Source organism: Apus apus, chromosome 3, assembly GCF_020740795.1.
Source record: "Apus apus isolate bApuApu2 chromosome 3, bApuApu2.pri.cur, whole genome shotgun sequence".
Taxonomy (NCBI): domain Eukaryota; kingdom Metazoa; phylum Chordata; class Aves; order Apodiformes; family Apodidae; genus Apus; species Apus apus.
Genome location: NC_067284.1, coordinates 98,313,338 through 98,339,689, shown reverse-complemented (window position 1 = coordinate 98,339,689; position 26,352 = coordinate 98,313,338). Strand labels below are relative to the sequence as shown.

Here is a 26,352-nt window from a genome sequence, read left to right as displayed (position 1 = left end):
AAAATTAAAGAAATACATGTAAATGTGTAAGTCTATAATTAGATCCACTCTAGCAAGCTGGAAGTGCAATCAAAATCTTTATTCTTCATAGGTAACATTCTAATCATTGTTTTAATCAGAAAAATCTCTAAGTGCTTTTACCTTGTCATCCCCAGGACAACGGTACAAGTTCTGGAAAGTGCTGATGATGTTATTACTGAATCTTGGAGCAAACACATCCTTTTCTTGTCCAAACTGATGTCGGGACTGTCTCACAATGGAGTCAATGACGTACAGACCAGGTACCTTGTATTCTGGTTTGCACTACAAAAAATGATCATTTAAAATATGCATATGTTAAAAAAAATATTTAAAAATATTAACTGCAGAGTAAATATTAACAGTCCTTTTTAAATGGGTCAAAGTATTACTACAATGTTTTCTATTTAATAAATTGTCCTGAAAAATGAAGCCCTCTCAAAACCAGCAAATTACTATGTCTATATGTATCCTACAAATTTGTAAATGGTTTAAAATCTATTTCCTAGCACTAGAAAAAACCCAACTTTTTAGAATGTAGCTATTAAAAATTAGCACATTAACCACATACCCGTTTTAAATGCACACATCTATTTTACAAGAGCAATATAAAGCAAGAAGAAACTCTTACGGTACATTGGGACTAGCTGTAAATATAATGCAAAATATTTTTGTCCTTCTTAATTATCAAAGTCAACATCAACATTAATATTTTTTTATTTTATTTTACACTGTTGTAATTAATGTGTGGTATATTCTCCCCCTGCCAGAACAAAAATTATTTATTTGGACATTTGTTTGATGGAGAATATACCCCTGACACTTAGTTTAGAACTCTGGAAAACCTGCATAATTTACAAACAACATGGTATTTTTAAACATGTCTGCCAACCACAAGACGAATTACTTAGGTACTGTTACTTACTTAAATACTAAAGCTAAAATTTTAATTGCAAAGTCAAACCAGTTGCAGTGGTTTGATGCAGTTAAGACAGAATGAGAAGTCATACAAAAACATAATTAAATCATCAGTAGAATATCCTGTGACATGGATTCACTTAATGAATATTGGTTGTACACACTTATCACAGAAGTTATTATGGAAAACATGGGGAAAGTACATCCCAGGTAGTCTGTTAACATATTATGCAACACACTAAATTCATAATCTCCAATACAGTGCCAAACAAACTCTTCACACTATTAATTTTGTTACAGCATAGATACAAACTTTGTATTTTGTAAAGTGCTGATTTGCTGACATTTGTAACCTTGACAAAGCATTTATTTCAGCTCTAAATATGATTCACTGTATTTAAATGTGCCATTCTTTATTTTTAAGAATATGTGTGCCATCCTTTTAAGAATAAATACTCATTATTAAACTTATAAATTTAAAATTTAATAGGGTATAATACAATCTTAAGAAAATCACCTCAATGTACTCTAGCTACTGAAATTTTCACTAAATTATTACCACAAAAGTAGTATTCAAATACAGAACAGACAACTCTTCTCTGTATTTAAACTGATAAAAAACACAAAAGAAAATATTGGAGTAGTAAAGAATCAGCAGCAAGCTAATTGAGATGGCACTGACATCACTCTCAACAAGTCTATGGCAGATTTTAACAGATGATTCAGTAGTCTTGAGTTTTATCTTGAAGTGACTGCTTCCAGAAAAACAATCCAATTACCTTCCAAACATACAAACTGAGTTCATAAATATCAAATGGCTAGCTTTCATCTGCATTTCTCCAATTCTACTAAAAGAACTTATTACTTGATGTTATTAATAATTTGCACATTTCACTAAATTGTTCATGAAATACTGAAAATAACAGATCAAGCCCACCAAAAGGAAACTTCTAATCCAGAGTGATCTCTAACAAAGTTATCAATAACTCAGGCACTTCCAGATTAATTTTGGGATGTAAAACTGCAAAGCACTACTAATCAGAGATGGGTAAGATGTATACCTGCTCTCATCCTCCTACGTCCACTTGTAGTATTCAACAGGGATGAAAGGACATTTATTGATCCCTTTTCTTACAGGTGGAAGAAGTCAGAGGTGATGCACCAAAAGTCAACTACTTGACAAAACACTAGCAACAATAGTGAAGTATACTACTAGTCTTCACTACTGCCACAAAACTAGTGACACCTTTTCCACACAGGACTAATTTTTTAGAACTGAAATAATTCAGTAATTAATTCTTCTGAGGCACTTAAAATACCGGTCTGAAGCTGAGCTCTCCTGTTTACATTGTCCAACCACTGCCAAAAGGCACTGCAGCACACACATGGCACCAAGGAATGAAAGGTAATGAGGAAGACAGGTTACTGACACAGAGCAATCCAGACTGCTTGAAAATGGAGAACAGAAGAAAAATTGCTCCCAAAATTGCAACATTCACCAACTAACTTATCTAGCTTGCTAGACAAAATAAAAACACAATTTGATCATAATTAACTCCTATTTACAAAAGCAGAAGAAAGTCAGTACCAAAATGATCAAAGAACAGTCAGGAAGTATGCAGTCAAGAAGGAAAGACTCACAAACTGGAATGCAGGCCTTTCTAAGTGGAGGCAAAATGCAGTTTTACCCAAGAATAATTAACTGTTGCAAGAAAACAAAATGCAATAAAATTCTTGTTATTCAGAGTCTTTACATTAATACTGCATCTTCCCAAAAAGTAATTCCAGTCTTTGATCTAAATTCTAGTTTTTTTGTTTAAATAACTAGAGGGAACCACCAAATTAAATGCTACATCTCCTACTACACACAAGATTAGGCTGATTGATCATCCTCTGTTCAGCTTCAAAATCTACGTGAAAACCTGGCAGAAAAGCCACAGCAGCTGTCAATCACCAAAACACTGTCAAATCTTTTGCTGTCAGCTGTTGACTGGGCTATGCTGACTAAATGAATGCATACAGAAGTAGTGTAAAAACAGTATCCACAGTGATTCAGATAAAAGTACCTCATAACTTCAAAAAGAGAGCCAAGTATTTGTCTTTCTGCATCACAGCTCAAATTACTAGGACAAATTGAATGTGACTGAAAACTGAAAAAAATTAACATGTGACAGAAATACTGATCCATGTATCTACCTAAAATCTGATGGTCTCCAATACTTGGTAACCCAAAATGAGGACATTTTTCTCAGTGCTAACACAAAATACCTATGACTGACTTACCTTCTGAATGAACTTCTCAACACTCTGTACAACATGCTTGTAGAACTGAAAAATAAAATAATATTTCAACAGAGAACAAAATCTGAAGATGCATGTTCAAGTCATGCAATATGGATAGTAAAACAAGAATTAGAAACTCTGGATGATTAGTCAGCAATCCAATACCTACAGAGCACGGTGTTTTCCTTAGAACACTTAACAGCATCTAAGAAAGCCAATTTCACTTTTTTTTGTCTTCTGAAGCTTTTTTATGCTGAATTTTTTTTTAATAGCATGCACTTACTTAGAGAGAACTAAGAGAATAATGTAATTGTTGCTTCAAAAACTTACAATTATTTAATTGTACACAACTGAATATGTCAGCCTAGTGTTACTAAGCATAGTGCTTGCCTGTAATTAATTTATTTTCCAAGTATGCACTTCAATAACCTAAAAACATGGGTACAGGAAGATCTTTTAACACCTAGTGAACACTTTTGCTTTTAAATTGGCCTGGTTTGTAGTTGGTTTTTGTTGCTGTTTTTTAATCTCTTGTATCTTCATAATGGTTCTATATCATCTCAGTGACTGCTCTAAACAATTAGATGTTATTGAAATTTTAGGAGTGGAAGCAGGATTTTCAAGTTAAATACATGATAAAACATTTTGATAAAGTCTAATTGTTTAATTACAGAAGTATTTACTGCCAACTACTACTTGTTTATGTTAAATGCAAGTATTTAGCATTTTCATTATACCGCATACACTAACATTTACATAGACTTCTCTTACTTAAGAAATCCAGTGAGTTTCACTCCTCTGTCAATCAGAAAAGTCTCTCTCCAAATTACCCAAAACACCAATATAGGTTTTATTATCTGAAAATGTATCTGCATTCTCAGAGGAATGTAGACTGAAAGAGAATAAGTTTGTTACTTTTTTCTTTTATCCTATCACCTTCTTCATCTCCAGTTTTCACTGAGTTTCCATTTGTTTTAATGCTTAACACTAATGCTATACTTCCTTCCATCATTTTTCAGAGCTGATTTCTGCAGCTCCATTGCCGTTTGGCAATTAGGCTTACTTTTTGTCAAAAAGTCTTTAATTAGCATATCAATGCTAAAACTTTAGAACAATTTGTACCTAAGCAACATAAATAATAAAATCTATGCACAACACCCATGAAAAGCTCTGCTAGGAATTTGTAAAAACGAAATAAACAATGTAATTGATCCAAAGGCACACATATCTTAGATATTTTTTTGTGGAGGGAGAGGGGAAAGGATATGGGGAATTGTAGTTGTATATTTTAGTTTTTTATTTATTCTGCAGTTCCCAGGTAATGTCACTATTTTCTTTTTAAACTGAGGAAAAAAAATAAAAATTTGTCTTTCACATCTGACAGAAGAGTCAAGTTAGTATAATTCTTTCTCACATATGACAACCAGCAAATGAAAGTCACACAACAAATTAAGCCTTCTGCTCCACTCCTGAATATCCCATCAGTATCACATTTGATTGTAACTTGGAAATTGCACAGACAACAAGGGAGCTGAAAAGTTCTAAGTAAGCTCTTCAAGGCATTCAGTTGCTTTGACACACACAATAAATGGAAAGGTAATCAAAAGAAATCAGTGAGTTCCTTACCTTTATAGCCTTGATTGCTGCCTTGGTGATCTGCGTCATTTTAGCTTTAGAAATGGGTGGCTTATAATCATTCAGCGAGTACAACTGCCAAACAAACAAACAAACAAACCCTCAGTAATTAAGAAATATGTTCTGCAGTTATACGCAGTATAAAAATACATTCTTTTTCCACAAGAAAATGCTGCTTTTTATTTCCATTGTATTTACAGTATATATTACACCAGAAAAGGTATCCCTGTTGAAGAAAAACTAAAAAGGCCCAATAAAATACAATCCAAGATCTAAAATGTTTAAAAGAGAACAAGTTTTTCTTTGCAATAGTCACTATATACATAGTTTTACTAGCACTAAATACAGTAGACACCTGCAGGTGAAGTTACAAAATAAATGCATATGATATGCAAATACAGTAGCTCTCATTAAGTTTTTCATTCTAGGGCAAAAAAATTTAAAAATACTTGACCACCTTTATGGAAGCATAACAGAAGCATAACCAGCTACTTCCTAAATTCACCATCATATGTCTGCTGAATCAAATCTTTTTTATTTTCCATTAAACAAAATGGAAAAAGTGCAAGATTTCCTTCATTCACTGTGTTAACTCAGAAGAATAATATATGAAAAGTAATACAAATGCTCTATCTAGAATTCAGCTGCGTTCTCAATTTTAAACACAGCTTTGTACCTTCATAAATATCTAACCATCAAAACAGCCACAGTACACAGGCAGCAGAGTTTTGCAACAATTTTCTCCCAGGATGCAGTAATAACTCTACTTGTTTTACTAGTACATACACCACATTGCAGAAGCAATCCAGCATGACAGATATTAATCAGAAATTTGCTACATAGTGAGAACTGTACATGAAGTAACTTCATAGCTATGACTGATAGGTGGCAAATGGAAACAACTCCTTCCTTCACACTGAGTCAGGACTCCATGTCCAGGGCTATTTATTTGCTGGGAAACCGTCTGATTATTCACAATATATTCCTTTGAACAAAATTATGCTCTTTTTTCCTTTAATCATAGGTGTTAACAGACATGGAACTGCCTAATATTTGCTGCTTGCATATATAAAAAGACCAAATAGAAAATGCCAAACGAGTTTTAAGGATATTACTGACTTAACTTAGATGGTATTTTTATTTACAACACAGATGTCTACAAGTATGTTAGGTCAAAAATTGAGCCGTAATACTAGAAATGGCCATCCATGGACAATTTTTTCTTTCTTCCTAAAGACAGAAAGAACTGGAGTTTTTCCATTAAAAACTCATTGAAACAGTAATGTAATTCAAAATTATTTACATTTAACGAAGTAAAATATAACAGGTGGAACAGACTAGACAATATTAAATATAGGTCATGCTCCCCAAATTGCTTATAATAATCTATCACTCTGAAGTTAACAAGTAGGTATTCTGTTGTATTTGAGTTTCCAACAGACAAGGATTTCTTCTCCCTACCAATATGAGATGTGTTTTCTACCCTTCCCATCATTACAAGTTTTAACTAACGCTTGTATAGCTGTCAAAAGACAAACTGAAAAAAACTGTTAGTCCAAACATAAGTATCTGTCTCCTCAGCTTGAATGGATTTCCATTAAAACAGTGAAATTATAACCAGTTCACAGCTAGACATCCACTTTTAAAACAACTGTTACTACCACTTTTAAATAACTGTTACTTCTTACTAATCCTAATTGCTGTTATTAGTGCATTGCACTAATGCAAAATATTCTTAATTACTTACATGCTTCTTAAAAAGCAATACTGTTCTAGAATTAAAATACATAAATGCTCTTCACAACCATTGGGAAAGGCAGAAAAGAGGCAGAAAATCAAGAATCTCCAGTCAGCAACTTCGAGTTACTCACAGGTGTTTTACTAGACAGACTGTGTGGGTCACTTATCTTGGCTACTGGTTTAGCTGGATGATATGCAACTACCGATAAAATACTTCTGCAGCCACTACAGAGCCAGAAACACTTTGCTTACATTCAGGCAGTAACTTAGCAGTGTCAGTTTGGGTATTCCTGGTCAGCACTCTCAAAGCCCAAAATACTAATAAAAGCAATTAACAGATATGTGAGCAAAAAAGAAATCAGCCTATCTTCAAGAAGCCACCTTGCCGATGTGGAAACAGTCCCAGAAGAGATAGAAACAGTAGCTTCTTCACCTATGACAAACACTGCTACAAGGACACAGAACCACTGACTCACGCAGGTATGCTGGGGCAACACCTGGCCAGTCCATCAGCTTCAAAACTATTAGGAAAGAGAAGTGGATGGAGCAGTTCAAAGCATTTAGAAAGCTACAACACAGTGCTGGGAAACACAGAAGACTCGCACACGACTGATTGTGAAGCATCAGCTGTGTACTGTCAGGTATCTTAGTACCACACATCCGGAATACAGCAAAAACCAAGAGGATAACATGGATTGTTCCTAGCATCCCATTACTTTATTCCAGGTATCAGAGAACCAAACTTAGCCTTAACAACAGATAATTCAACCTAGAAAAAGAAAAAATGGACGAAAAGAAACACCAAAATTAATAACATACTTCTGTAGAAGCAGGCTTTTTGAGGCAATGGATACACCTGTCCCATGTTTTAACAGTCACTTAAAGGAAAACACAAATCCTAAATTTAGTACTTGGAAGAAACCAAGGGAAAAAAAAAAAATTATTCTGAGTTGTTTTTCCTTTATTGTCTTTAAGAAGCTTTAATTTTTGTATAAATACATTTCATTTTGAAAAGTATATTAACTTGGAACACTGGTGATTTAGGTCTGTCAGTCCATGGCAGAAGTCTGAAGCAGATATTCTTCAAATCTAGTTAAAGCAAAATAACTACAACTTATTCATTATTTTAAAGTGTGAAAACAAAGAGTTAAAATACATTGATTTTAAAATTTGTGTTTATATTCTGGCTCTTTTCTTCCAGTATGCCCTGTTGTACAAATGCTTAGCCAAAAGAGTTTGCTATAATTATTTCCTGCTCATGCTTTTTTAAGGTGTTCAGGCTCATTGGCAGAAGATAAATGCTTGACTTCACATTTAAAAAAGCCTTTAAACAAACTAGGTTAAATGCTAACATGGCTAAATAGTAAATTCAGGTAAACTATCTTAAGTAAAATAGTACGTTTAAGAAAATAAGAATGGTGTCCAAAGAAGGCGAGGGGAGAAGTGACCATAAGCTCTGACTGGTAATGTAGATGTAAAAAATAAAGCAATCATGTTTGAAAAACAAATAGGACAATACATAAAAATCAGCCCTTTAAGAAGAGAGAAGGAATAGCAGATCTGTTACACTGCTCCTCCAGGACAAACAGCACATAAAGAGGACTCATAGGTGATAAAGCCCTACAGAAAAAGGACTGCCTCCTCTTTTTAGATCTACACAGGAAAAACTGTGGAAACTTTCCACAACAGAATCTCCCTTAAGTGTGCTCATAAGAAGGTAAAGAAAAGCTTACAATGTGAAAAACAATTATGTGCTAGAACAGAAATCAAGAATGAAAGACCTAGTAGCTGTGATGCATGAATTCCCACTTTAAACAGTTTCAGTCTTGTGGAGCTCTGAGAGATAGGAAAAGCAACATTCATTTCTGAAATGGGTTCAAGACGAGAATTAGGAAACAGCAAATCAGTTAGGCTCAATGTTTGTAACCAGAAAAATTTGTATAAATTATTTCAAAGAAAAGAATCAATGAGCAAACAATTCCATGCATCTGTTGTATGGAAAAGCCACATCTCAGTGTACTGTCTTTCTCTGAAAGACTCAATGAACATACTGATACAGCCCACCTGGACTACCAAAAGACATTTACTAAAGTTCCTTCACAAAATGCTACAAAGAAACTAAGCTCTTCTAAACAGGCCCTTGCACGACAAATAACCTGAACAATTACTCCATAAAGACAGCCAGCAAACAATTTGAATCAACAGTAGTTTTGTTTGTACTAGAAGGAAGTCCCACCGAGTACCACTCGTGAGCATGGAAGAGTAATAAAAAGGCAGACAAAGTAAGCATAAGTACACATGAAGTAGTGGACACTGGCACTAAAGCTTACTATTGTCATTCAGGAAAGGGATCTGCTGATACATGAGACATTTCTTTGAAAGCAACAACTCAACACTAAACCAGAAAAATCTCAGCAGTAAATCAAACAGATGGACTTTTAGAACCATAATATTATTTAGACAACTGTACTAACCTACATTGTGCACTCAACCTCTCAATATCCCTGGAATTTCTGCTCTTCCCTCTAGCTGGAGATGAAATCACTAGGGATAATGAAAATTATGGAGAAGCTTTCATATGAAGAACAAAGCTAAATATGACTCTTCAGTCCTCAAAGAGAATTACTAAGAGGATGGCAGATGTCAATACAATCTGAGTAGTGGAGATCAACTGGGAAGGATGGGACTGGGGGAACACACCAAATGAGATGAACACAGAGGGAGCGACAGCCAGGCTGGTGGATGTGGCTTCAAACTGCCCAGTGTGGTTTTCCTTAGCTAAGAGGGCAGCTCTGGCAATCCTGAGAGGGACACAACTCACTCATGAACTGCTGTCACTGACTTGCTAAGTCTGTGCCCAGATACCATAATGAAACACACCCACTCTTTTAAATAACTGTATAAAATACAGTTAGATATCTGAATGCTGGTATAAAATACAGCTCTCAGTTTAAAAGGCTTTATTCAAATGAAGTGTGAGCCTTATCACATCAGCCAGCTGCATTTTTTCCAAAACAGTGATAGTGTTTCATTTAAGAGGATCAAAAGTGAAACGTTGTAATCTTCAACTGGCAGACAAAACCACAAAGTTTCTGAGGTTTTGAAGCAGATCAGTCACATTTGCAATACAAGCTGGAAGAAAGTAAAGAAACAGACACACAAAGCATTATGAAACTTCAGAAAACATGCTTTACAGATGAGCTACCGTATGATTCTTTGAATTATGAAGAAAATCTGCCTAATTCCACTCACTAGGCATTTACCTGCTTCTCTGGATAAACATCGACTCATACAAAACACTTGCCCAAAAAGATGAAAGTTGATCAGTTGATCAGATTAGATGCTTTAAGCATCTAATCACTTTATAGATATCTCACCACCATAAAAAACAGTCTTCTCTAATTATTTTCCTAAGTTCACAGTTGGAAGGACTTGCATAATGAAAATATTTGTATAATTTTTTAAGTGAAAAACCAGTAAGTACAGAAACTTGCAGTTGAAATCTGAGGCACTGCTGTCGTGAGCACCAAAGTTCAGTGTCTCTTTTTTTAAAATGTACACTAAGAGAATAAAAATTTCTCTCTGAACGCTGCATATCTGATATTGGAAGTGACAGACCTGCATGACCAACAGAAGGATGTGCTTCACTTGGTTTGAATGTCTGAAGCCACCGGAGATGGGTATCACAGGTAGCAGAATAAGGAGTAGTTAAACTCAGAACTCACCAGGTTAAGTACGTAGATGTTAATATTGGTGTACTTGAGGGATAAGATGAATTTTTACTTTTGATGTATATAAGAAACCCTGTATTATGAGGAAGGTGTACTTGTTTCGTGGGAGTCCACCAAGCACCCAGCTTTGCACAAACCTGAAATGAACAATGTCTCCTTCCTAAACGTAATCTCTTTGTCTGAGTTTCAGAAGCTAACTGAAAAGGGTAACACACCAATCACCAGTTGATTACAAACATATAAAAAGCTAATTAAAAAGCTACCTCACATGTTGCCAGATCAATTTATTTTTTCCCATTCATTTAGTAATTAATTTTGCACCAGAAACTAAAAAGAATTTGTTAATATAAACAAAGGTAATATTAATCTCCCAGCTATTGTAGTATCTAAGGGGGAGAAACCAGTCTACCAGTATTTGTCTGGAAAGGAGCACTGCTGCCAAGAGCTATGTATTCACCAGTGATTCTGACACAAAGGCTCTCCGCAGCAAAGTCACTCCAACATACAAACAACACCAGTGAGAATGCCACTTTGGTAAGACCAACTGACTTGAATAAATTGAAAGGTTAAACATTGATAAAATATAAACATCCATTTCAAAACTATACAAAGCTTTGTTTTGTACTGTCCATTCTTGAACTATGGCACATTACTCAGAAAACTAAAGGTAAGACATTCCATTCCCTCTCTAAAGGTAGACACACACAAAATTTACTGAGCCACAAAAAGAAACTGCGTGTGTAATGCTAAAGGAAACAAAATTAATGACTTCCAAATAACACAAATGTTAAGAAGGAATAAAAACTAAACTTGTACAGAATTCGATGGGGGGGGGAAGGGGCAGAACTGCAACACAAGTGGGGACAAGTCACAAGGAGTCTGACTATTGGTAAAAGAAACAATTTCTACATTGGAATGATGGCTAAGTTTTTGAAAAAACAAGTTAAATAATCAAATCAGAAAGAACATTAAATGCAGGCTTCCCATATGACCTTTGGGGAATAATCTTATTTTCCTCTGTGAGAAAAAGCACAGCAAAAGTAAATACTTTCAAGTTGCTGTAAAAAGTGCCAGTGATTTTGCAACTCAGGAAACTCCACAGTAGCACACATTTGATTGCAACGTCAATCAAAATGTAATGTACTGACAATTTATTCTAGAAAGCTGTGGACAAGACTCTTAAACTGCCTATCTCAAGTATTTTAGATAACCAACCATGCTCAGCTCCAAACAAACAATACTGGAAACTACAAGTGAACACTAATCTTCCCAATCCATTTATATCTAAAAAGAACACCAGATCAATGTGCAGTGCACTTGTATGGGAGGAAGTTTTTTTTACTGTTTTCCTGTATGACAATTCCATGCAGCCATGCCCTACACACACCCCCATTTTGATAATTAGGTGGGTGAGAATCAATAAACCTTGGATAGAAGTATCCATGTTTGATTAAACACTGAATATAAATCACAGAAAACCTTTAGAGGGAAGACTGGAATCTGAACGGCACTTCAGAGACAAAATGAGTCCACAAAGATACTCTTAATCACCAAAGCCTAATCTGTCTCAATGAAAGCAACTCCCAGGATAATGATCTTGGAAAGTAAGAATCAGATGCCACCTACCGCTTATTAGATAGCACTGAAAACCTTCAAGATTACCAAACTAACAGGTAATTTCAAGGGTGGATTTTTGTTTTGTTTTTGTAAGGCTAAACCTCATTACTATCTAAATTGTAAAAATAAATTTTGCTAATTTATAATTTCTTATCCTAACTAAAATGTACAGAAACGTAACAGTGAGGCAGAGAGGGTCAAACATGCATCACTTCTCCATACTATTAATAATTCCTCCCCATGTCTCTCTAGTAGGATGTAGAGCAGCTAACCAAATCACCTAGAAATAATGACTCAAAAAGCATGGATATCCAATTGTGCTTCACTCCTCCAATTTAGCCTTGTGTCGCAACAAAACATCAATCAGCACGACTCACTAGCACAGCAAGGTGAAAAACGCCAGTGTGGCAGCTTATACTGTTATCAAAGTCTATTGATTACCAGGAAAAAAGTTGGTAAGTTCTCAGTGGAGGACTTGAGACACAGAGTCTCAGGTGTGCTCATGTGATTCTGACTCAGAATTCCCTGGTGAGAAGACGACCCTCTCACCATGTAGATATCAAATAGATATCAGATTCCTTTTCCAGTTCCTCCAGAATTACCTGAAATTGCATATGCACTTCCTTTTTAATTTACCCTCATCATCCAAAGCCTTACCAAGTCTTGGGATGTTCTTGTCAAACTTAACCCAGCCCTAGTCAGCTCTGCCATTTCAAGCGTCTGAGAAGAGCAGGAAGTTTGATAACAGAGACCTTTAAATTGTTCCAAACTCCCTGTCTTAATCACAGAGCAGCCACTTCACCCAGAAGTGATGGTTACTATCAGGACTGCTCATCTCTCTCCCTTTCTGGTTCCCTCTTTTTAAATAAGTTTTATTTCTATCCTCTTGTTAGCTTATTTTTACCTCCTCTTTCTTCAGTTTTTTTCTCGTGCGCTTTTTCTCTCCTTACTTCTCCTTTGTGCAACAGCAAGGTAAAAAAGTATGTTTTCTGTTCTTACCTTGGTTACAAAAAAGAAAAGAAAAAGCCTTAAGAGTAATTGTTTTGTATCATATCCCAAACCAAGCATTTCTTCAATACCACTATCCACATGGAAGTCAATCAATATTATAGGGAAGTAGATGGGATATTGTCCCCACATGGATTTTGTGCGGATTTGTTGGACAACGGCGAGGTGTCATTTCCTCACGCACCTTCTTCAGAATTAACAAGTTCCAAATGCATCAAGTTACATATATTTACTATAGAAATGTACATTGACGTATCTTATCCAGGAAAAGACCAGGCTGAAAAATTAAGACAATTACAGTCCCAATTTTTTATTTTCCTATATTTGATAAAATAATGTAATGATTTGTACTGCAAAAAGCAATGATACTGAGAGCCAAGAAACTACATAAAAGGCAATATTCCAGTGTACACAAAAGTTAGGCTTAACAGCATTATTAATACTCCCCTTCCCTAGCACAATTTTAAATAAACTAAGTACTGTTTCCAAACTTTGGGGAAAAATATGTGCTTGCTCAAAGACTTAATGAGCTATATAACTTCTACATTGAGAACGGGGAGAAAGGAAAAAAATCAGGTAGATGCTATTGATAAAGTATTAAATTTCTGCTCTGTATTTTTTCTTTAATTCTGTGGTCTTGAAGAGGATTACTGAAAGTCTGGGAATTCATCAGCATATTTCAAATTTTGATTTTTCACTAACACAACCAAGATCTTTTTAATTAGGAGTGCAACTCAGAAAATGCTTTAAAAGTTAATTCTATTGTAAATATCTGCAAAAAGTGAACTCCATCGCAAACAGCTGTAATTTAGAAGGCAATATACCACACAGTGCTAAGCTACAGTTTAATGTTTCTCAAGTATGCACATGAACTACATCCTCTGTGAACAGCCCAGTTACTACATCTCCATGGAAGGCAATGGCATACAACAATTCTAAAAAGCCCAGCACTTAATTCCATGATCTTTCACAACTCTTATTCAACAGGCAAGACAACCAGCTTTTTCCCTACCAAAATTGTGCATAAAATTAGAAGAAAGTACTAACTTCATTTAAATACAGCTTCAGAAGTAACATATCCTTTTTTCACATCTCTGGCCACATCTTCAAAACACAAGAGTGGCTAGGAAATAGTATTTCATATAAGACTAATTTTGCCACTAGAAGGCTGGAAAGCTATGAACACCTCTGGTCTAATGTGATCCAAAGAAACATAATTCATATAGATTAATTCCTGTTTCAGCAGCTAAGGGGATAAACATTTTTATACTGATACTTTAGGACTCAGACCAATCTCGTAAGTATAAGCTTATGGCCAGATGGGGTGACAGGGATATCAACTACACGTATCTCAACAAGTATTTTTGCAGTTTTGTCTGGCTGCTACCAGGACACAACACTAACCAGACAGTGTACAAAATAATAATAAATGTCTGCAATGTCAATGTGCAAGAGACAAAATAAATACTTACAAATTAAGCTTAATACATATTCCCTTAGCAATTTAGGTTAATTTCTTTCACCTTTCAATAGCATTAAGATACATCATATCTAATCATAAACACAGAAATAGTCACCAAATTGCTTACCAAATTTTTATATCACCACACTGCAAAGAACAAGAAAAAAGTATTGTCAGCTATTGCTATTTAAAAAAAAAAAAAAAAAAAAAGGTAGAATCAACGTATTCCTATTATGTTGCATTTCACAAAATTTCCTGAAATTTAAGACTTTTCCTTGCTGCTGACTAGGACCTACAAGTGAGAACTGTTATTAGCACACTGTTGCTCTTTGCATTATACAGAAATGTTAAAATATATACCAAAGATATGTGTGCTGCATGCCCAGAATGGCAGAAGTTCCATTCTGCATCAGGTATTTCAGTTTGGAGGGAGAACTATGAAAAGTTCTTCCAGTAATCAACCAAGACAATACGACTTGCTGAAATCCAACATGAAAAAAAATCTCAGAACAAGAGAAAGTTGCATCTCAATGGCAACTTTCTTACTACAACTGTTTTCAAACGCTTCAAGTGCATGACATGTGGTTTAAATTAACAAACATTACATAATAGTGAATATGCTCGACATTCCAGTGTTGTCCTTTTACTGTTGCACTTAATTGACTTATAAAATACATAAAAGCAACCATAGAACACTCACATGAAAAACCCTCTATATGTCAGTTGTATTATACACAACCCTTTACATGTTTACATTTAAAGAGGACTTTTGAATATTCACCTTGAGTGTATAAGTAATTAAGTTAAATGAGATGCAACAGTAATACAGCAGCCTCTCCAGCCCATCAAATTTCAGTGCATGAAGAAGTCAGGTGTTATCATCACTGGCTTTCCTCAGTCCTTCTCCTACCTCCTTCATTTTGAGGAAGCACAATTATAACTTTCAGATTTACTGAACCTGAACAATTTGAGAGGGAGTGACAAAATTCCATTTTAATTTTCATATATTTGAACAAAAAGGCATATTATCGCCTATTTACAACTTCATCTAAACCGTCTCCATTAGTGCTTTCAAATAAAGTTCTGTTGGTACACCCTGCTTTATACAAATAGACTATGAATGTAAAATTGGATTTTAAAGAAAACACCTGGATTCAACTCTAATATCCTGAAAACTGAACTAAACATTTGTTTTGTAGTTGCATGGAATAGCGCCTAGAACATAATTCACTTGCTCCTGGCCCTTTGGAAGTCATAAAATACAATTCCCATTTTTCTCTTCATAAGAACTTAGGATGTTTACTGTGTGGGAACAAGATGCTTAGAAAATTCTAAATGGACTGCATAAAATAGCTAGGCAAGACCGAGTGCTTTACAATGTCCAAAGTCCCTAATACAGAAAGGAAAGATTGATCAAAAAGTTCAGATTATCTTTGAAAGCATATTACTTAAAAAACAGGGAATACCACAGGGTTAGTACACTTTCTGCAATTTTCTCATTGTTCCTGCCATATGGCTAATTTCCATAATTAACATATTATCATTATTTTATAGCTAATTCTAGATCACCAACAAGAAAATCAATCAGCTTCACGCAGAGTGTCAGTCTCTGTAGGTTTCCAGACACAAGCTTTTAGGCTGCCCACACTGGAGAAGTGCCTTTTGTTCTTGTTGCAACACACTGGTTTGGCAAGGTGTGGCACACTATGGAGTTAAATGCCTTAGAGAAGTCTAAATACAATCACACCTCTACAATTGTGAGCTATAAAATACAGGGACACCTCCTAAACATTATGAAAATCAAAGACTCCCACATTTTCTCTGCCGCAACAAAAGCTGTCCTTGATCATACTGATTTCAGAATGTTTTCTCCTTAGATATGGCTTTAAATCCCTTGCATTCCGAAAGAAACTTCATGATTCATGGATTATAGTGGTTTGGATTTCTCCAACTAATACATATGTTCCTTCTTCCCTAGGAAGTTTTCTACTTCGCTTTCCTGAAAATTAAAAAGCTGTGGCTACTTCTGAGTATCTGGTAAGCAAGCTATGAAGACCAACATGTTATCTGAAGCTGTAATTCAGAGCAGGTTCAGAGAATAACCTATTCCTTTCCACAAGAAACAGCTCAGTTTGGCTAATATGTATAGAAAATCCACTATTCAGCTTGATCAGATCTTTCCACAGGCTTCCAACAATCTGGTGATTATATTCAAAGCTCTGAAAAATCCAAAGACATATAGAAGTATGACTTTTTCTCTTTTTAAAACTGTAATCACATCAGAATCAAAGTATCACAATTGTATTTTTATCTATGGCATTAATTCCTAAATTATCTGCCAAGAGACCTCCATAAAGTCATGTCATGAAGCCAAGGTTTTTTTAAACCAACAGTTTAAGTAGCAATTTACCGTATTTTGTACTTCTTTAAAGAAAAAATAAGCTACAGAGTAAGACCAATGGAAAGCAAAGGATGTGCATAATTAATTCTACTTCAGTTTTTGAATGCAACTGATACATACTAAACGCAGAAAACAACAACAACAAAAAAAAAAATAACACCAAGGAAGCCCTTAACACTCAACTCCAGATGTGTATATGGAAACACTAAACCCTAGGCCAGACAACACAAGATGTATCTTCTGAAATATCTTTCCCAAAAAGGCATGCTGTATCAATTATAAATTCCAATTCAGACATGTAAGACAGCTGTTCACTGCCTTGCATAAAACACCTTGTGCAGCTGTCATCAGTGTATGTAAAAGAGTATTTACTCCAATCTTTCAAAACTGATACTACTGACAGAACTTCACAACAAACAAGCTCAAGAATACCTAAATACGTGTCCCCAATCTCCCAGCTGTTGCTACCCTACATGGTTTTACTGATAAGCCACCATCCACTCCAAACCACTGTTCCTTGCTACTACTGCCTCTTGGATTTCAGCTCTGCCCATCTGCTTTTAAACACCTTATTTTATGCCCTCATTGTAACCAGGAATCAGAGCACTCTCACAAATCATCAACAGCAAACTCAGTAACAAAGGTGTAAAGTTCTACCTTTCACATCTGTATTTTATATTAAACATGTTCATTTTATTTGTGAATGTCAAAGCATCAGAAAAATGCCCATCAGCTACCTGCTTGTATAATCACAAAGCTAGAAGAAATTATAGCAATACAATATTACTCATTTGGAACTTAAAACAAACAAACCTCACAGAATCAAAACTGTAGCTAGGAAAACCAGGTGAGCTCTGTAGGCAAACTCTTGAAAAAAAAAAGTGGAAGAAAACTATCATGTTTTGTTCAAATGGTAGCTCACTTACCAAAAGCAGTAACAGCTCAAAGAGCAGGCTATTATAAGAAACACGTATACGTGGTGGGGATGAATCTAACAGAGGGTCATGGTGGCAATGCACTCATTTCCTCTTACTTCCTCCAAATTTTAACAATTCTTTTTAAAATTCTATTACTAAAAGATGTCTCCTGGTTAGTACAACTGCCAAGGACAGATGAAGACAAAAGCTAGCTCAGCAGTAGCTGAAGATCCCCATCTTCTCTGAAAGAACACATACTCCGCAGTGTAGAAGCACCTGCTGAATAAAGCTAATACATTTACCTAGGTGACTGCTGCTGCTGTCAGTGCTTCCAGAGAAATCCTGCAGGAAAGTACCTCCAAAGAAGCATAGAAATTGAAGGAAAAAAATGCACAAGAAATTAATGAAAAGTTCTGATACAGGAACAAGGACTAATACTGTTTATTAAATTCAAAGCCAAGCTGGCTGAACTCACATGAACAATTAAGCACCATTGTCCCAGGCCTCACAATGGAGTTACACCAGCAGTTGCTGTAGCCAGGAACAGAGGCTCTAATCCAGGCTGAATCAGGCACTAGGGAAAAATGTCTTGATGGCTGCCCAGAGGTAGAATAATGGACCAGTTCCACAGACAAGAGAAGTGTGGGCCTCTTACCAAGTGAAAAAAAATCCTCATGAAAGTAATGAAGTGTCTAGATCGTATTTTAAGATTTGCTTTATCAAATACAGAAAAAAACATTCTGAAAAAAAGTAAGAAAGCCATTTGGATTACTAGACTCCACTAAAACAACTGCCACAGGAAAAGAGATTGCTGATGGCAAACTCAAATAAGAATCAAGATAATTTCAAGTACTTTTCCAAATATTGTAGCCCTAAGTATGGTCTTAGCAAACAGGTGAAAATCAAAGCATCTGAAGTCATGAGAGTTCAGAATTGCATTTGTTTTAAACTACAAAATGGTTCACTGCTCTCTAAATGAGTAGCAAGCAGGATCGATGCTCATAGTACTCAGTTACAACTTCAGGGTTATCAGAATCAAGAGAAGTCAAGATTCTGTGGCTGGCAAAAGTCTAAGGTCAGATCAGTCTTTGAAAATGTGATACTAAAACTGTAAATACTTATTCAGCACACAGGGAGACATTTAATCGGGTGAACATCAATTTAATATTTACTGTATCTTAGAGAGAAAAGGCCTTTCTTTCCCTCTGCCCTTTTAAACATAAAGCAAATAGCTGAGAGTCAGCAAAGTTCAACTCTTGCTGGGACACAACAGAGAGAAGTATTTACATTTCACTGATACTGCTCTTAATGTTTCTGACAGCAAAAGTGAAATTAACAAATTATTATATATTTTGCTGTACCTTAAGGGAATTCATACAGTTTATAAAGATTAAGGTGTTTTTTTTCTCTGAGGATAATTGTATTTTGCTATAAAGCAAAAAAAAACAAACAACAAAACTGAAGACCTTTTTCACATCCACCCCGCAGACTGAGACAACTTTCCAGATGTATGTGTGTCCACTTGCACACATATGTTCAACTTCTGAAAAATAAGGAATAGAGGTGAGCCAAAAGCTTTCATCCCAATTTGCTACAGCAAAATTTACAAATCCCAGACCGTAAGTGTGGTATCAGATAAACAAAAAAGAATAAAGCTTTAAATATATCATAGTTTCAGAATCCTTCAAAACAGCAGAGGATATGAAATGCAGTTGCACTTTTTTAAGACTGATAAAATATCAGTGAGAGAGAAGAGGAAACAGACAAGTTTTCTCATTTTCTCAGCAGCTAGAAAAAAGCTCTGCAGATGTTTCAGGTGCTTCAGCCAATATGAAATATACAGCAGAATCTAAGAAAAATATCTTGCAAGGGAGCTGCCTACACGCCTTTGCATGTTCCCTTGTATGTCACTGCTACTATTCCTACTTGCACTAATAAAAGCCCTGGCTTCTCGTTTCCAACAGCATGTTTTTTCCCCACTCTCCCCAACTACTCAGCATTAGCCTCTATTTAGCATCTTCATGAGGAACATAATTTAGCTTTTTTTTTATTATTATTCTTTTGTAAAAAAAGCCACCTTGGTGACTTAGAATACGCCATTTAAATAAAGTAATCTAAACCAGAGTATTTTGTGCTTTTGTGCACCTATACTCCAATGCTCAGTAATTAAAATGTGGGTAATTTCCAAGGATCACATTTCTGAAGTTCCAGTTGATGAAAATGTTACCCACCACCACTTAAAACATACCTTCTAAAGAAACATCATGGTAAAGGTGACATACAGACAAGGAAGTGCAAATAGAGTATATAGACAACAGTATTGCCAGTAAATGTTAAGTGACTAGTCTGTCCCTACCACTGACAAATTATGACCAGCTAATCCAAAAGGAGCAATGATCACTTTACGTATCACTTCATGTTATCTTGTGTGGCACTCACAACCATTCTGCACACCAAAAGCTCACTGTGACTCCCCTTTACGATTAGCTATGCAAGGACAACCCTCTCCATTGCTAGTAACTGCTGAACCCCAGCAGTGAAATGCTGTGGAAGCTTTAATTGTGACTCTCTCTCCCTAGGAGACATTTAGATTAACAAGAGGAAGGCTAAAGGAATACACATCACTCCAAGCAAACTGTAATCACTACCTTAATATTACAGTGCTCTATGTGCATCCTCACCTTGAAACACTTTAAGATGGAGCATATTCCACATCTCCATGGCACTGAGTTTTCCATTCAGTTCCCTTGTATATGAAAACATAAGCACCCAATCATACAGACAAAAGGAATTAAAATTGTATACAAAACATGCTCGAACGAACATGGCATTTCTGAAAGGAATCAGAAGACACATGACTTTCTTGTTCCTGGGCTCCAAGGAAGAAACTTTGTCTTACTCTTTTTTGTTTTTTTTACTATACAATTGCCCTTTTCACAACTGCCTCTCCAATATCAGAATATATTGTTTTGCTTGAAAAATAAAAAGCCTGTATTTTTTCCACGACGTTTCAGCTCAAATTCATAGCACTGGATGCTAAAAACTATCATTCCCTGGATTCAACAATGTACATTCTACATCTGAAATCTCTAGGTATGCTTCCAGAATTTTTTAAGCTATCAAAATGCCCTAGAGTAGGTTTTGCTAACTGCCCAAATGGCTGCAGTTCAAAACTGCAGGTGTCAGTCTCAGCAACTTACAAAATACAAGTATTTTTCAACAATTTGACCAATCAATGTTCATCTCATGCATGAGATAGTTTTTGTTTTGTTTTTAAATAAAGGGAGTGCAAAAAGCCCCCCAAAAAACAGTAAGGGCAACATAACGGACAGCAAGACTCAACCAGTACATGAAGAGATGTGTGCCTGTGTCTGGGAAACTGAATTACTATAAATGCTATGTTTAATTCAACTAGATCAGGGAATTGCTATTGTAGTTTTTAAAGAAAGAACCATCTAAGCTTAATTTGCCCTTTAAAACTTAAATAAATGTCCTTTCAAGTTTACTCTTATTCATTACTTACAGAAGTCATGGCAATACTTACAGCCAACATGACTAAACAAATTATTACTTCAAATAACCAGTTTGCATTGTACTTAATCTGTGAACTCCATTTCCCCTAAAACACATTCCAGTCCTACGACCATTTCTGTGACAGTAAAACTATTTATACTTATCCTACAGATTCATATATCAAAATAAATTTTAAAAGAATTAAGTGTTTCAGAATTAAAGCATTCATTGGTCTCCTTTTTCACTTGTCTGCACACAGTCTTCACATCACAAAGTGAAAAAAAACTTCAAAATACTAAGGTTGCCACTGCAAAAAAGGACAAGTATTGCAAGAGAACTGGAGAGTATAGCACACAAAAACCAACTTCAGGTACAGCACCTGAAACCAATGTGAGAACGGCTAGATCTGAAACCGACAGCAAGACTTTAACACTGAGCTGACTATATAACAAATACCAGTTTTTAATTGTATAAGTCTGCAATAAAAACATTACCATCTGAGTCCTGGAACTGTGACGGTATGCCTGCTTGCCTCTAGTCCACTTCAATTTCTTTTTCACAAAATACATTTTATAGAACATATAAAGAATTCGAAACATTTCAGTTATTTTCTTCTGTCAAGTTCTTGATTTCGATGTTGTGTTCTTCAGAAAAAAACACTCAGGGCCTGTACTGAGACCTAGAGGAAAATGATTCTGCAATGGTTAGCTTTCATTATGTCAACTGTTGCTAATGACAAGCTGTGTGGTATAAAACACTGCCAGTTACATCCATGGTATATTAAGTCCAATGTGTAACACTCTGTTTTTCACTTGCCAAGCAGTTTCAACCAAATGGTAAAACATAAACCATTAAATGAAAACAACACTGAGCATGTTTTATTTAGAAGTGTGATTATTTATCATCTTTAAATTTATCTTTCCCAAGACTTTAAATGTTAGGGCTAATTTTATATATATATGATTACATACAGCACTGACAATGCCATGCATCATCACTAGACATTCAACAGCTTTCCACAACAGCTGGCACGACTTCCAACAGTCGGAGTTCAAATAAACCCAAGATATTTCTTTCCAATCAAATTAATGACAACCCTATGCTGATCACTCCTATTCTGTCATTTACGGTAGTTATAATACAAGATACTGCTCAGCTCACATACACATTTAGAGTAAGCTATACTACCTAGATGGAGAGCTGCCTTTATTTTAGCTTCATTGCAGAATCCAAACACAGCTTCTTTAAAAACAAACAGACAAAAACAAACCCCCAATCCAGGAAGTACCTAACCTGCAGAAAAGTGTTTAAATGTATTTGAAATGTTCTTTCCAAAGTGTCATCTGGATTTCACCAGTAAGTTAAATCAACGGTTACAAGATTATTAACTGAATGCAAACTGTATTAAGTAAAGAATGGTAAAAGTTTTTGTACAACTTTGTCTATCCCATCTGCTGCTAAATTTAATTTACATCTAATTTAAGCCAAAAACCTCAAGAACAGAACTCTGATGTGATTTCTGAATATATAACATGACTTTAGAACACAACAGAAACAAATAAAAGGATTTTCAGAAGTCAAGTACTAGTATTTTTTAAGTTAATCAAAAGCATTTAGGTATAACACAATCTGTGGACTCAGACACTTCAGCACGCTAAATATTTATTAATCATTTCACAGTTCTAAAATGCAAACTGTGTATAGGTCAGTTAGACCAGAGACAATGATGGACAGTCAAGTTCTGAACTGGGTACAGAGATATTAGGAGTGGCTAGCAGCGACACTAAGGTTTCCACAAAGGTAGCAAGCCTCATGTTATTTTCTTCCAGGATCAGGGATTTAGTGATAGCATCCTCAAACTCTTTCTATCAGCATAGCCCAGCATTCAAATACAGAGAAACAGGTTAAGACAAAACTGAAAGGGAAGTCATAAAAACAAGCCTATTCATAGATGCTGTCTATTTATACCGTAGGAGATAAGTTGACTAAAATGTTATTACCTGATCTTCTGCATTTTCTTTTCTGACAACCCAAAGTCTACTGTTTTTCAAGCATTTAGAAGATTTAAGGCATATTCTAAAGTTCTCCTCTTCAATATAGTTATTGTCTTAAGTCTTCAGAGTTAATTATTTTACAGTACTTATACCTGAGTGCTCAGCAAGTCAGAGTTCATTTCACAATATGAAAGTAAAAACTTGAGCTCATACTAATACATATAAACAAACAAACAAACAAGCTCTAATCTGTTTATGTTGTTCTGTTCTTGTAACTAGCCTCTTCCTTACTTAACAATACCACACATAAGCCAATAAATAATAAAACAGGGGAAAAGATTTTGTATTTTATTTTTTTCTAGTGGCCACAATATGATTTCACAGAATCCGTATCACATATAGCACACCTAGAACTGCTCACGAGTTACAGTGTTCACCTTCTCCTGAGCTCATGTAAAGTATCTGCCCATTTTAAAAACCTCTCTTACCGTGTCTTGTAGAAACAACATGGTTGGCATATTGTTCCACTGCAAATCAAATTAACATTTAAACCAGCATTGTATGACTTAAAACTCTACTACATCCCCAGTGGGGGTAGCAAGAGGGCAACTTGAAGAAGCAATACATGAGAAGTCTGTAGAAGGATACACTGTAACCACAGCCGATACTTTCGACGGTTAATATAAATAAAAAGATATTTTAAGACGTGTTACTTCCTAGTAAGAAAATACGTATTTATTTCCCTTGCTCTTGCATTGCCTTCAAAATCTAAACTCAGTAGATTCTACGAGTCTATGATCTAAACGATACAAACTCTTGCAATGAAGAGGAATAACGCAGAGTTGCCACAAGAACTATCTTGCAATAAAATAAACATTAACTACCGGCACAAAAGGGAAGCCCAGTGCCATATCAATACCTGAGCCTGTAAGCATGTATGTGTGGGTGCCGCAGCCCATTCAGCACTGTGCTTTGGTGCACGACTTGAGCACTGGGTAGCACGCAGGGAACGTCTACTTCTGACCACTGTGAATATAATTCTCAAAAACAGCGACGAGTCTCCAGGCCTTTGTACTCCTATTCTCAGATTTAAAACGCAGCTCCACGAGGTGTTAAAAGTGTGCGCTGGCGGGGTGCGCGCACACATTTAACCAGCGAGGAAGAAGAAGGTGGCAGAAGAGGTGAGGGACGCGAGGGAGGGCACCGACCCCGCGCCTGGCGATCGGGGAAACCCCCCCCGCCGCCCGGCGCAGCCTCCTCCGGCCGCTGCGTGAAGTTGGCCGGGCATCACCCGCCCCACCGCACGCCAGGCGCAAGGAAGAGGCCTCCTCCACCTCGGCCTTCTCCCGCTCCCCCCAGCCCGCCGCCGGAACTGTTCTTCCCCCTTCAGTCTCCCCCAGCCCGCCGGAGGAAGGAGGAGTGCGATGGGGGGGGGGGGGGGGGGTGTCTCTATTACCCTCTCCCCCCCTTCCCGTTTCCTAGGGACGGCGACCACGGCCCGCTCCCGCCCAACCCGGGAGCAAGTCCCCGGGCCCCGGGGCTGCTGGGGGGGAGCGCTCCCCCGCTCCCGGCACCCCCCACCCAGGGCCCCCGGTTCCCGCCCCCTCCCCGCGGGCGAAGCGCGCGCAGCGGGAGGGGGCAGCGAAGGCGCGGGGCCCCGGGGCCCCGCCCGCTCCCCGATCCCGAGGGGAAGGAGCGGGGAGGGGGGTTACACACCTCGCTGTTAAAGGCTTTCACGGCCTCCATGTCGCGGCCGAGGCGGGAGCCGGACGGCTTCTCTCCGCTGATGGCGGCCGGGCCAGGCCGCGGCCGGGAGGGGGGTTAGTCTCTGTTCTGTGTGCGTGTGCGCCTCGCTCAGGGGCCGCGGGGCCTTCTCGCCATGGCGGGTGGCGCAGGGGGCGGGCGCGAAGATACGCGGGCCCCCCCCTCCCCGAGTTTCCGTCTCCTCCTGGCAGCGCGCGGCCTCCTCGCCCCGCTTCCCGCCCGGCGACGCCGACGTCCCCTCCCCCGCTCGGCTCCGCTCGGCCGCGGCGGCAGGAGATGGAGGAACAAGGCGCAGCGGCTGCGGCGCGGGCGCCAATATGGCGGACACACGGCGGCCCCTCGCAGCGCAGCTCCGAGAGGGGCGCAGGCGGCGACAGCGCCCCCTGCCGGGCAGCGCCCGCCCGCGCCACAGAGGCGCTGCCGGGATGGCGGCCGCCCCGCCCGCCCCTTGTCGCCGCCTCCTCCTCCTCCGCGCCCGCCCCGGCCCGGGGCCCGCCCCGGCCCTGCGAGCCCGCGGGGCGGGAAGCGCTACGGGAACGGGGTGGTGAAGGGCCGAGATGTTGCCTCGCCGGGGCCAAGTCCAGACGCTCTCGGGACGCGCCGGTTTTGTGTTTCTAGCTGAAGGCAGGAGCCCCGGAGGGAGGCGACCATTCGCCTCCTTCCAGGTTGCCCGCGGGAGCCGCCCCGGCCAGCAGGGCCCGCCGGGGAAAGCGGGAACGGCGCGCAGGTGTGAAGAAAAACGGCAGGAAAAAGAATCGGCGGGACATAGAAGGGCATAAAAATAATTTTTTTTAAAAAAATAAAGACAAGGAAGTAGCGAAGTGTTATTTATCAAGGGGAGAAAAACAACAAGATTGTAAATCGATCACAAGTCCCAGGGAGTGCACTTACTACATCAATGTAACTTGACAATCTGACACCAAAATGTCTCCAAATCCAGCAGCAGGCATTAAGGCATTACTGCTTCATTACCTAGGGCATATTCCTGGGTTAAGTTTTTGCCGGGATGCACTTCAGGAAGAGAAAGGAGGCTACCTGCATCCCTGAGCACCGTGCCCACCAGGCAGGGCACCTGAAGCACCAGCCCCTCACTCAGCTGGGAAATCCCAGCAGGAGCAGCTGCATCAAACAGGGAAGACTTGCTTCCAGGGCATAGATTTTCATTCCCTCAAACAAAAAGGCTGCTGTGTGACTCACCTTGTCAGGCAGAGCCTCAAGGAACTCAGAAGCATTGAGGATGAACCCTTGGGTTTGTCTTTAGCTGCTATTTTTCCAGAGCATGGCTACGGTTCTTTGAACTCTACCAACACAGCAGAGAGATGACAGCATGAATTAGGCTCCTATCCAAAGA

The 26,352-nt window shown here is 37.8% G+C and overlaps 1 protein-coding gene across 4 annotated transcripts in view; it reads right to left on the bottom strand.

Moving 5' to 3' along the window:
* SCAF8 (SR-related CTD associated factor 8) overlaps nucleotides 1–25,299 on the bottom strand; it is a 93,537-nt gene extending 68,238 nt beyond the window's left edge. For all 4 annotated transcript variants that reach the window (XM_051615794.1, XM_051615795.1, XM_051615793.1 and 1 more), the window contains exons 1-4: nucleotides 24,954–25,299; nucleotides 4,846–4,929; nucleotides 3,220–3,264; nucleotides 142–303 (exon numbers count right to left, since the gene is read on the bottom strand). In XM_051615794.1, the coding sequence (XP_051471754.1) occupies nucleotides 142–303; nucleotides 3,220–3,264; nucleotides 4,846–4,929; nucleotides 24,954–24,983 (321 nt within the window). In that variant the 5' untranslated portion in view covers nucleotides 24,984–25,299. The remainder of the gene's footprint in view (nucleotides 1–141; nucleotides 304–3,219; nucleotides 3,265–4,845; nucleotides 4,930–24,953) is intronic.
* Between the last annotated feature and the right edge of the window lie 1,053 nt (nucleotides 25,300–26,352).